The sequence below is a fragment of the Anopheles cruzii genome, chromosome 2 (genome assembly GCF_943734635.1).
Source record: "Anopheles cruzii chromosome 2, idAnoCruzAS_RS32_06, whole genome shotgun sequence".
Classification (NCBI taxonomy): domain Eukaryota; kingdom Metazoa; phylum Arthropoda; class Insecta; order Diptera; family Culicidae; genus Anopheles; species Anopheles cruzii.
Window position 1 is genome coordinate 50,585,345 of NC_069144.1, and position 11,257 is coordinate 50,596,601.

The 11,257-nt window shown below is 48.5% G+C and overlaps 4 protein-coding genes across 4 annotated transcripts; 2 read left to right on the forward strand and 2 right to left on the reverse strand.

The window, feature by feature from the left end:
* Positions 1–1,799: 1,799 nt before the first annotated feature.
* LOC128268098 (uridine-cytidine kinase-like 1) lies at positions 1,800–4,320 on the reverse strand. The gene is made up of 7 exons (XM_053005115.1): positions 4,224–4,320; positions 3,695–4,017; positions 3,351–3,628; positions 2,904–3,227; positions 2,434–2,829; positions 2,281–2,362; positions 1,800–2,212 (listed from the first exon to the last, which is right to left on the reverse strand). Exons 1-7 carry the CDS (start codon positions 4,271–4,273, stop codon positions 1,968–1,970), a joined length of 1,698 nt encoding a protein of 565 aa, XP_052861075.1. The 5' UTR covers positions 4,274–4,320; the 3' UTR covers positions 1,800–1,967.
* Positions 4,321–4,681: 361 nt separating this feature from the next.
* On the forward strand, positions 4,682–6,461 carry LOC128268100 (translation initiation factor eIF-2B subunit gamma). Its single transcript, XM_053005117.1, has 6 exons — positions 4,682–4,880; positions 4,946–5,093; positions 5,156–5,654; positions 5,734–5,901; positions 5,963–6,189; positions 6,271–6,461. The coding sequence occupies exons 1-6, from the start codon at positions 4,724–4,726 to the stop codon at positions 6,428–6,430; spliced, it is 1,359 nt and encodes a 452-aa protein (XP_052861077.1). The 5' UTR covers positions 4,682–4,723; the 3' UTR covers positions 6,431–6,461.
* Positions 5,942–8,414, reverse strand: LOC128268099 (threonylcarbamoyladenosine tRNA methylthiotransferase). The gene is made up of 3 exons (XM_053005116.1): positions 7,556–8,414; positions 6,835–7,487; positions 5,942–6,769 (listed from the first exon to the last, which is right to left on the reverse strand). Exons 1-3 carry the CDS (start codon positions 8,355–8,357, stop codon positions 6,533–6,535), a joined length of 1,692 nt encoding a protein of 563 aa, XP_052861076.1. The 5' UTR covers positions 8,358–8,414; the 3' UTR covers positions 5,942–6,532.
* A 319-nt stretch (positions 8,415–8,733) lies between these two features.
* Positions 8,734–11,174, forward strand: LOC128278307 (DENN domain-containing protein 2B-like). Its single transcript, XM_053017008.1, has 2 exons — positions 8,734–10,575; positions 10,643–11,174. Exons 1-2 carry the CDS (start codon positions 8,806–8,808, stop codon positions 10,934–10,936), a joined length of 2,064 nt encoding a protein of 687 aa, XP_052872968.1. The 5' UTR covers positions 8,734–8,805; the 3' UTR covers positions 10,937–11,174.
* Positions 11,175–11,257: the final 83 nt, after the last annotated feature.

Below are 11,257 nucleotides of genomic sequence, written 5' to 3' on the forward strand. Positions count from 1 at the left end.
AAACCTCGCTTCCCACGTACACGCAACACACACACACACGGCGCTATACACAGCAATAGTGTGCGTGTGTGTGTGTTTGCAAGAGTTGCGTTGTATTTGAATATTGAAATATGTACACAACAGCAGTAAAGTCAATCGTTTCTAATCCCCGTTCCGTTCTTAGCATTTATCTGCCTCACCATTTGGCCTTCATCTCGCGGCCGCAGCTACAAAGGTTCATCGGTTCACAGCCGTCGCAATCAAGAAAACGCAAAAACTGAAGCGAACAACACGATCGCCGCTCGTCTACGAATCATGTGGCGCCCTCTAACCCTGGGGCCAGTGCTTGCTTCGATTAGAAAAGTACGAACCTGACGTGCCGGCGGAAGCGGGAGACTGGCGCACTCGCGGTGGCTCGGGGTAATGGTGACTGACGACTGTTGCACGCGCTTCACGACGGTAAAGATCCGTAGCTGCTGCTTAGAATCACCTCGATCCGCGAAGGATTCGCCACGGTTCCGGATGAGTTGTGGGCCGAAAACAAAAACAACTAAACACCTGTACCAGTACCGTCAGCTTTGGGTTTGCTGATGAGGGCCCGGATTTGCTAGATGAGGCCCTGCTGCATCGCACTATCAAAACCACACGCTAGTGCTAGTCCAACAACTTTACAACCCTACAACACTTTTTACGGCCGTTTCATCCCCTTTACGAAGTAGTCAACGGGAAGGCCAGCAATCGTGCGGTGTGATGTTCCTACGGTCGTATCGTCGTTTTTTCTCTTCTTTGATGTCCGCCTTTTGTCCCTGCCGATTGGCTTCGACACCATCCGCGCGAAGGGCGCCCCGACAAGGTGAAACCGAGAGCGTGTGTGCAGGGAACGCACGAAGAAATTAAACTGCTATCCGAGGACGACGACTACGTCGGCCGACTGGGAACTGGTGGCGAGCGTGATAGAACGGTGATGCTACTACACACATGCTTCGTTGTGTCTTACGGCCGGACAGGAAGAGGGCCGAGGAACGGACAGAAATTCCTTCGCACGCTCTATTGGCACCGCACACTGGCACTGTTGGGCATCGCCACCACGATTACGGATTGCACACTTCGCAGCAGCACCACGCTGATATGCGGGAAGAGAGCTAAATCTGCGTTATCAACTACAGCAGCCCCTTCTAGCCATGGAAATGTTTTGAGTAAATCACTTCCCAACCAATGTCCAGCAATGTCAGTGCGTTCGATTCATACAGGTTTTTTGTGGGCCGCGTTGGTGTGCGTGCTGCTGGGATGGAGCGAGAAAGCATATTCCAGCAGTACGAAGGGAGGAAAGGAGACAGGAAAAATCCAGCGAGCAAGTGTTTTGTGACACGCGCGAGAGCTATGTGTGCGTGCGGCGAACTGGAGCTGTCAATTGGTTGTGCATTAAAGAGTGAAATAATTCGTTTTTTCGGTTTCCACTTTTCACGAACACGCTTGATTCAAAATTACGATACGGATAAATTAACATGTGCTCGTCAAAAGGGTAACAAAACGGTGCAACAAAGCAAAACGAAGGCATTTCAAAAAGAATTCCGTCAATTTTTTATTCTCTGGCATTGGGGCAGGCTACCGCACAGTGAAATAGAGTGTAAAGCTAAGTACACGAAAAACCTTAAGTTTGGAAAGGAAAACTTAAAAGATAAATCTAAAACAGTTATAAAATGAAATTCCCATTAATAAAAAAAATACTAGCGATTGAGAAACTGATCAGAGCAAAAACGTTTAAAGGATTCCCTATTATTGTAACGATCGTTTGGTTTGAGTATACAAAAATACACTAGAAGAATAACAGCTAATTATTAAAGCAGATTACTTGCTAAGTTTCGCCGGAGCGATTCGAATCGGAGATACATCGTTCAGTCACAAAGATAATGCTGAAAAAGCCTTTATTATGTATCTCCATTATCTCCTGACACGCGTTGTCTGTCTACTACTTGTGCATACACGCCCTATTCGTAGAGCAGATTTGGATCGGTCGGTTCCGTGCCGAAGTAGCGATCGCCAAAGTTTCCGATGCCCGGTATGACGTAGAACTTCTCGTTAATTTCCGGATCGAGTGCCGAAGTGACGATTTGCACTTTGGGGAATGCGTACGCAATCGAGTGTACGCCTATTTCTGCCATCAGCAGCGACACGAGGAGAATGTTCTCCTCGGGAACATCATGATCCAACAGCACGCGGATGGCCATTATTGCTGAACGACAAGAGAAGCGAGGATAAAAATCGCAGAACGAGAAATCGCAACACGCGGCAGGCACTCACCCGCTGCTCCTGTCGCAACCGTAGCATCCATTAGCACCACCCGATAGTCCTTGATGTCCTTTGGCAGGCGCAGGTAATAGAGCTGCAAAACGGTATACATCAACATCAAGCAATCGAAACGTGAAACTTTTGCATCGCATCCAAGTCCCATACCTCCGGTTCTCCGGTCTGTTGATTCGTCTGGATCAAGATCTTGCCGATGCGAATGTGCTTGCAGACGTCGCTTACGGCTTGCTCCATCGTTTCACCGGCTCGCAAAATCGAAACACCGCATATCTTCTGACAAGCCATGCGTTTGCCTGCGTAGACCACGTTCTGGGGCGTCTCGACCTCAACGTTCCTGAATGGCAGCAAGCTAAGGGCGTACTCCAGCACCAAGCGGATCAAGCGCTTCGAGTAGAATATGAACTCGTCTCTGGCCGTGTTTGCGTTTCGGATGAATGTGTGCAAGCCCTTCACTTGCGGCGTGATTGGAAGCATCTTTAGCGAGTCCGGCTTCGGTTGTCCGATGTACGAGTGAGCTAGGGCTTCGCGCAGTTTAAACCCGCGCTACGTTCACGTGATCGAAAATGAATCAAAAATCTCGTTGTACCTAAGTCCTCCTAGCATCTCACTTTTCTTACCAACTGTAACTGCGTATGGACATGCTGCACAATAAGCTGAATGGCTACCAGATTGCTGGAACCGCGCGGTACAATGATATCGGCATGTGCCATCGTGGGCGCAATGTAAGAGCTGTAAGCCGGCTTAACCATGGTCATGTATTGCTTGAGCACACCTTCCAGGTCGCGGCCACGCTGTTCAATGTCGCGCTTCAGCCGTCTCCCAAGACGGATGTCTGCGTCGGTGTCGACGAATATTTTCATGTCCAACATCTTTAAGATTTCTTTGCTGTGGAACGTGAGGATGCCCTCGAAGATGATTACGTTCGCCCCGTACATTGTTTTCTGATCGGATCAGGTTGAAAGAAACGCAGTAAGAACCCAATTCAACCATTCACTCTCAGTTGCAACCACCTCAATTAGGCCAGGCGACACGTTTTCATAGGCGAAAATGAGTCATGTGCTTACCGTGTGCTGCTCCCGAGAGTGGGTGACAAAGTTATAAACAGGAACTTCCACCTTCCGGCCCTCCTTGAGCCTTTGTAGTACGTCTATCATTAGCTCCAGATCGAAGGCATCTGGATGGTCAAAATTGTATTCGTTGCGCGTGGCTTGATCGTGTTGCTTGTCATTCAGTATCTTGTAGAAGCAATCCATGGACAGCAACGTGACCCACGGTACGTCCAGGCTTTCGATTATCTTCTGCACCACCGTGGTTTTCCCTGAAGCGCTCCCACCACAGATGCCTGCAAATTAGCCAGCGTGAACCGTGAAATCTCTTTGTCAATGGCCCATTGCTGCTTGCTGCTCACCTATAACGAACGGTTCCACTTGCTGACCGGCACTGTTGTACCATGGTGGCCGACCGGCTGTGTAGATTGTGCGATTGTTCGATCGAATTATCGCCTCGTTCGAATTGATCGTATTCTGATTAACGGAAGTAGTCCGCTGACGACGGGGTTTCGGAGATCGCAACTGTGAACCGAACGAATTCGAACGTGTCGTTTTCGATGGAACTGTTGCCGGTGAAGCCGGGCAGCAGTCCGGCGGCAGGTCCACATCGTAACCACTGTCGCTCGAGTGCACGCCGTGATTTAGATCTAAATTTTCACATTCTTTCGGCTCGCTTGCGTCGCTGCGTAAAAAGCGGAGAAAAAATTCCATGTTAATTAGGATAAAAAATTCAATACGGTTTTTCTCCAATTAGCATCCAGCTGACACGCCAACACGCGTACACTTTCTTTATGCGTAGTTTGCACGGTGCAATGTTACGACATATCCAACTAATTTACAGGAAGTAGCCAACAGTTCGTGTGGCCGGTATTTAGTGCATTATCTTACCTATCAGAAGATGCAGAACTTGGTGGCGCATTAAGCTGATTAATCGACATATTTTCTTCTCACCAAAAAACTAGCGTGTGTTGCAATTCAGATACTCGGCACGCAGTCCGAAGAATACTTGATGTCGGCCAAAAAGGTACTTGACGTCGGCTCGAACGTTTACATTCGTTACTTCAAATGTTCTTCGCTAGTCAGCTGAGTGGTGAGAAAGTCCTGCTCAAGGTGTCGACACATCTGGGGCAAGTTTGTGTACGAAACTTGTTGGCTTTAATTTGGGGCCAAGAAATAATCCGAAGCATGGATACTATTTCCATTATTGTAAAACATGAATAAAATTTAATTAAATGTTTTTGGCGCAGTGCCGGTTATTTGTAAGTTTGTTTACATTCACAACCTTGGTCAAGAAAGAGTGACAGTTGGCCGCATAACACGAGTGCAAATTATCAAACACCATCGAATTGAAAGTATTCTGGAGGAACGATTTGATTCGAGCGCACAAGATGGGTCTTCAGGAATTTCAAGCGGTGGTTTTAGCGGCCGGGAAAGGTACCAGATTGCCGGACATACTAGAAGGTCGTCCAAAGTGTTTACTACCGATTGGACCGTACCCGATGATCTGGTACCCCTTGAACCTTTTGCAACGGCATGGCTTCAGTGGTAAGGTAGTGTCGGTGCCCGCCTAACGAAATGTGCTTAATCGGGTTCGTTCCTTCGTTTACCAGAGGTTCTAGTGATAGTGCAGGAGACCGAGAAGCCAGAAGTGCAAAAGCGATTAGACCGGCTGCAGTTGAAGCTAAAGCTTGATTATTACACAGTCCCAGTGGATTCGGAGTGCGGTACGGCCGATTCCTTGCGGCTCGTGTCAGACAAGTAGGTATCCGGCAGCTTTCGGAGCTTATCTTGGGGCTGAAATTGTCTCTTATCATTTGCAGGATCAAGACGGATCTGGTTGTGTTGTCTTGCGATTCGATAGTAGAACTGAAGCTGTATCCAGTGCTGTCGAATTTCCGCGAACAAGATGCTTCGCTGCAGATGTTGCTTATGGAGGGAGGTAAAGACCAGGACGTAGTCGTCCCGGGACCGAAATCTAAGTACAAAGCAGAGAAGGATCTGATTGGTTACGATCGGGCCACAAGCAAGCTTCTGTTCATGGCTTCGGCCAGCGATTTCGAGGAGACGGTAAAACTGTCTGGCCATTTGTTGCGGACCAATCCGGAGCTAACCATCTCGTCCAACTTGCTCGACGCTCACGTGTACATTATGAAAAAGTGGGTGGTAGAATATCTTGCCGTAAGCGACGCCATATCCTCGGTGAAAGGGGAACTGTTGCCCCATATCATCAAGAAGCAGATGCTGCAGCCACAAACTATTCCGGAAAATGATGGAGTCTCGGAAATGAATGTAAATCTGAAAATTGACAACATTTTTCGGGTACAGACTACACTGGATACTGTTAACTCCGTCTCTCTTACGCTACTAAGCACAAAAATATGTAAATGTACCGTTGCAGTTCGCATTGGTGACCGAAATGGATGAAAAGATCGATAAAGCGAGCATCTTCAATAAGGACAAGAAACCGGTGATCCACCCAATCCGTTGTTATGTTCATTTGGCCGATCCCGGCGCATACGGGTTGCGAATCAATAATGTTCGATCGTTTCTGTCCTGCAACATGAAGGTAAGCGTAATGAAGGGTCCATTATTTTCCATAGTTAAAAGCCTTTTTATTTCCGACACAGATTTTCGATCATTTTCCCGCGCTCACTGGTTTAACAGAACTCGAGCTGATTTCCTCTACTGCCGACAATAAATCTACGCAAATCAACAAGTGTGTAGTGGGTGATTCGACAGTGATTAGCGAGAAAACATCACTGAATACTAACGTCATCGCAAACGGCTGCACGGTGCAAACAAAAACACGCATCAGCAACAGTGTCCTCATGGACGGTGTCACCGTGGAAGAGAAGTATGCTTTATAATGCGCATTACTGAGCAAAATAATGGCCCTTACGTTTGCCTCAATGATTCTCTTTTTTCTTACCGATAGTGTCGTGATTGATAATTGCATCATCGGCGAAAAGGCGCTCATTAAAAGTGGATCCGTGCTAAAGAACTGTCTCGTCGGGCCACAGTTCGTAGTGGCCGCCAACTCCAAAAAGGAAAATGTTTATTTGTCCAATGCTGATGGTTTCATGACGATCGATTAAACCCGTTTGGGTCTCTCCAAAAATAAAATGATGTAACTTTTACCATCTTTGCATGCCGGAAACTGCAGGCACAAGAAAGAAAAGGGCAATTGATATTCCAGCCTAACTGGAAACGCTGTAGGACATGTAAACATATTTGCACAGCATTGCCACAATGCACGAGAAGAAGAAGTATGGAAATATTGAGAAGAAATATTTCGAAGAGCTTTGGCCGGCTGCGAGGGACGCGGGCTGTCCATTGGCGACGACTGTTGTGAGTTTGCTGCAACTTTGCCACTCCTGTTCGCTTTGGATAACTGTTCCAAACATGCTAAATTTCGTACATCCAGTTATTTCGACCTACAAAATAGAGAGAATATGGATCACTTGTTGAAATGCATGTCCATGGGCCCACTGTTCCTTACCTCAACGCGCTTTCCGAGCAGATTGTTGTGGTGCTTGTTCAGTAGTACCTGCTCGTAGTACTTGTTGTGGCCGACGTAGAACTTTTGATCGTGCGATATTTCCGTAACGAGCACCGACTGCTTCGTGCCAACGCTGTACTTTCTATACGGTTCGTAGGACCGGAATAGTTCGGTCAACCGTTTGGTACGCGTCTTCACCTCATTCGCTGGTACGCGCTCCATGTTTGCGGCGGGCGTTCCTGGGCGAGGGTAAAATTGATTTATGAAGAGACTCGGGAACTGATACTTTTGGCACAGCGACATGGTGCCGTCGAAGTCGGTTTCCGTTTCGCCCGGAAACCCGCAAATGATATCCGTAGCGATCGAGATACCGGGCACCTTTTCGCGCAGAAAATCGACCACGCGCTCGAAATCCCGCACACAGTACTCGCGCTTCATGTCAGCGAGAATGGCATCGGATCCGCTTTGGACCGGGATGTGAAGAAAACTATAGACACGCGGATGCGACAGAACCTTGGCCATTTCCTCTAGATGCTCCAGAATGTATGGGGGATTGGTCATCCCAAGGCGCATCATGCAACCTTCGGGGATGACCTCAACCAGTTTATGAAGCAATTCCGGCAATGAAGAACCGATGTCGCGCCCGTAGGTACCTGTGTGGAGTGAATGAGTTGCTCAAATTAACACATCGAGCCCCTTAATCTGATCCTTAAGCACTTACCCGTATCCTCTGATGTTAGCCATATTTCACACACACCGTCTTGAAACACCTGCACTGCACGATCTACGATCTCTTGCACCGGATAGCTGACCAAATCGGCACGGGCAAATTTAGTTTTGCAGTACGTGCACGCGTTTAGGCAGCCGGAATTTATCGGAATAACCTCGATGAATTGATTTTTGCGTACTTTAGGCAGGGCCAGGTTGGGACCCGCCACCTTACGTCCATTCACCTTCTTGGCCTGCAACAATCTGACAGAGTGCCCTTTTAGTGTCTCCTCCACCACTTCGGCCACGCGATCGATTTGTTGCACGCCGACAACACTCAGGCCGCGCAGGTAGTCGGAACGTGGGGCCGCTTGTGGCACACAGCCGGCTACCACTACATGTTTTCCGGCTCGATGAGCCGCTTCGATTTCGTTGCGAAACGTGTCTTCGGAAGGATTCTTCACCGTGCAGCTGTTTAGCACCCACAGGTCGGCATTGTGTTTAGATGTCGTCAGATTGTATCCGTATTTTGCCAGCTGTCCCGCCATATACTCGGAGTCTGAGGTGTTGTGAGCGCAACCCCACGTCTTCATGTAGATGGTCTGCGTTTCCGGTATTACGCTGTCTAGGGCCACCGGCTTTTCTGGGGCGATTTGCTCTTCGACACGTTTGGCTCTGCTTGCTTTGGCGCGTTTTGCTCGCACCGTCACTCCTTTCACTTCGTTCCTCTCGCGCGGTAAAGGCGGTGGGTCGTCCGCCGAGATCAGATCTTCAATATCAACATCATCAAAAATACCGCAAGTTGGATCTTGCATTGCTACTATGGCGAAGCGATAGCTAATGTTTTAAAGAAGGTAAGCAAAACAGATGATTTTCACTCGCACCGAATCGCACGAGGCAACCATTACGTCAAAAAGGCGCACAAGATCTGTACAAACAGATGACATGATAGGTTAGAACCGATAAGAATGGTGAAAACATTTGTTTGAACCGGTTTAGGTGGTGAGTTGATAGCGACCCAACCGGTTTGTAGTGAGATGGGGTGGTGAGGGTTTTTATCTCGTTCCTGAATCACAGTTGTTGTTTTTATTTGCATGTTTTTTGTTGCAAACGTCACGTTATTGCTGTCATTAAAACGGTTCAATTGTTGCCCTCGCACTGGCTCGAGATGCGTAAGCTTCAGGTGGAAAGTGTAGCTTAGAAATAGGTAGAAATAGGGAAACCCGACCATCGTATACTCGTATCAACTATGAGGGTGGCAACATGTCGAAAGCTTCCCAAACTTCTACGGTTAACGATGGCGGCAATAGTAGAGTGCAGAAAATGACGAAAAAGTTCGAAACCCTCATAACAATGCAACAACCGAAGGAACAGGAAAGTCCGCCGCAGCAGCCACACCACCAATCCGTCCTAATCTCTCGCAGTGCGACAGGTTCCGTGTGCAATGAGCAGCGGTTCAGTTCTCCCGTACAGCTCCGTGAAATGGATGCGCGAAGAGGAATCAAGCGCTCTCAAGCCTTCCGCCGGAGTGCGTCACAGGCGGCGTCGTTTAATGGGGACACCATTCCGTCCAACCCACCTCTGCTACATTCCGAAAGCATTCGTGAGGCGCTTAACAAACCCCTACCCATTGGACCGCCACCGGAGAAACCACCGCGACGCCGGGGATGTGCAGATCGTCCGGAGCCAAATCACTACGAAGACGTCAATTTGTTGATCGAGGCCGCTTTCCAAGAGCCGGAAAAGGGTAGCATGAATGATTCACCGTCACGGGAGACAATTTCCCTGAAACGCCCTGTGAGCGAGGAGCACCGGAAGCGGCTCCGTCGATTGTCTCGTTGTGCGGAACTGAATGACTACACACGCCAGTACGGGACCATCCGGATATACGATTCGGTCGATGGCGGTGAACCACCTGTTGCTGCACCGACCGGTGGGAGTGAGCGGAAAATCAGCGATACCAAAGGACTAATCGAGCACTACAACAAATTGATTGCAAACGAACGTAGCGTTGTACCGGCGGTGACCACCCTTTACGAGTACTGCATCGTAGTTGGGTTCGATTTGCTGCAGAATCGTCCGTACGTCAAGAGTAAATACCCGCCCCAAAGGCAACCGCACAAGCAGATCGAAGTATTTGTTTACCCCGACAACGGGGCACTCGTTAGGGAGTGTGACCAAGAATACTGCATCGTACTCACCGACTTTCCGCAGCGCTTCTATGGCTTCTGTCGACGCGTTCTGCCGGAATCGTGCGAATTCTGCATCCCTCTCACGTACTGCCTGGTCACAAAGCACAACGAACCGAAGGTATTTTATCGGCTGCTGGAGTGCATCGAGAGCCAGCACGGTAACGGCCGGTTGGCGGAACGTTTGATGAAACAGTTCCACGAGCAGAAGCTACCGATGGCCGGCGAAACGCTGCAGCTCACGCTACCACCCAGTCCCGAAAAGCATGCTCCGGGGCGCGTGGTCACACCTTCACTGCCTCAAACTATCTCCATCAGCCGTCCCAAAGATTTACGCTTAGAGAAAACGGAACTGTTTGATATTTTCCAGTGCCTCGGACCGGACGGGTTGATACACGTGTTCGAGTGTTTGTTGCTGGAGAAGTCGGTGATTTTATTCAGCGAACACCTATCGCTCTTGAGCTCGTGCGTGATGGCACTACTGTTAATACTCTACCCATTCCAATGGCAGCACATTCTCATCACGATCGTCCCAGACGATCTGCAGCAGGTGCTGGAAGCGCCGGTACCGATGCTTGCCGGTACACTGCAACCCGTCCCAGAACAGCTCTGGCAGTCGTCGAGTGATGCTTGCTACGTGAATCTCGACCGTCGCACCGTTCGCGGGGCCAAAAACGAGCAGTGCTCGATTTTGCCCACTGAGCTGAAGAAACCACTCCGAGTGTCGCTGGAGCTCGTTAAAATATTCGAAGACTCCAAGGGTCTTTCGAGCGTACTGATTGGTGGGGCTTTCGTTCGATTTTTTATTGAACTGTTCTCCGATCTCGACACACGGACATATGAGGTATGTCTAGAAATGTAATTAAACTTTTGCATATACATAATACATTGCGTTTGTTCTCGTTTTATAGAAAGCCCGATTTCTCGAACGATTTGACAATCCGGAAGTGAAGCTGTTTCTCAACTGCTTTCTTGAAACGGTTATGTTTGCGGACTTTCGTGAACGTTGGCACGCCTCCAAAGAGCAGCTGGCGGGTGGCGAAGGATTGGATTATACTCTTTTCAACTCAAAGATTGCGGAAAAGTCACAAAATCGTTACTGGCATTCGGCCACATTCGATGAGGTGGTGGCCAACTCGAAACTGATCGAACGGAAAGGAAAAACGTTTATCGAAAAAGTACGAAAACTGATGAAGAAGTCCTGACGCTGCTCGCCGTGGCGGGTAACCATGAAACAGTAATAACACGCCATCATCAGACGAACGAAAGAGGAGATCTTGAGAACTGTCGAAGATGTCCAAATTCTAGCAAGCCATGACCAGGAGATAAGCAAACATGTTGTTGAATTCGTACTGAACGTGAGTGCGTTTTAATTAGTTTGTAACACCGAATGGGTTAGTGATAGTTGACAATTGGGGCTAATCGAAACAGTAATGACCGAAAAGGGGCCAATAAAAAGAAGTTTTTTTAAATGTCTGAAATGTTGGTTTGTGTTGTTTTTACTCTTAATCGAATTCGATCAAAGC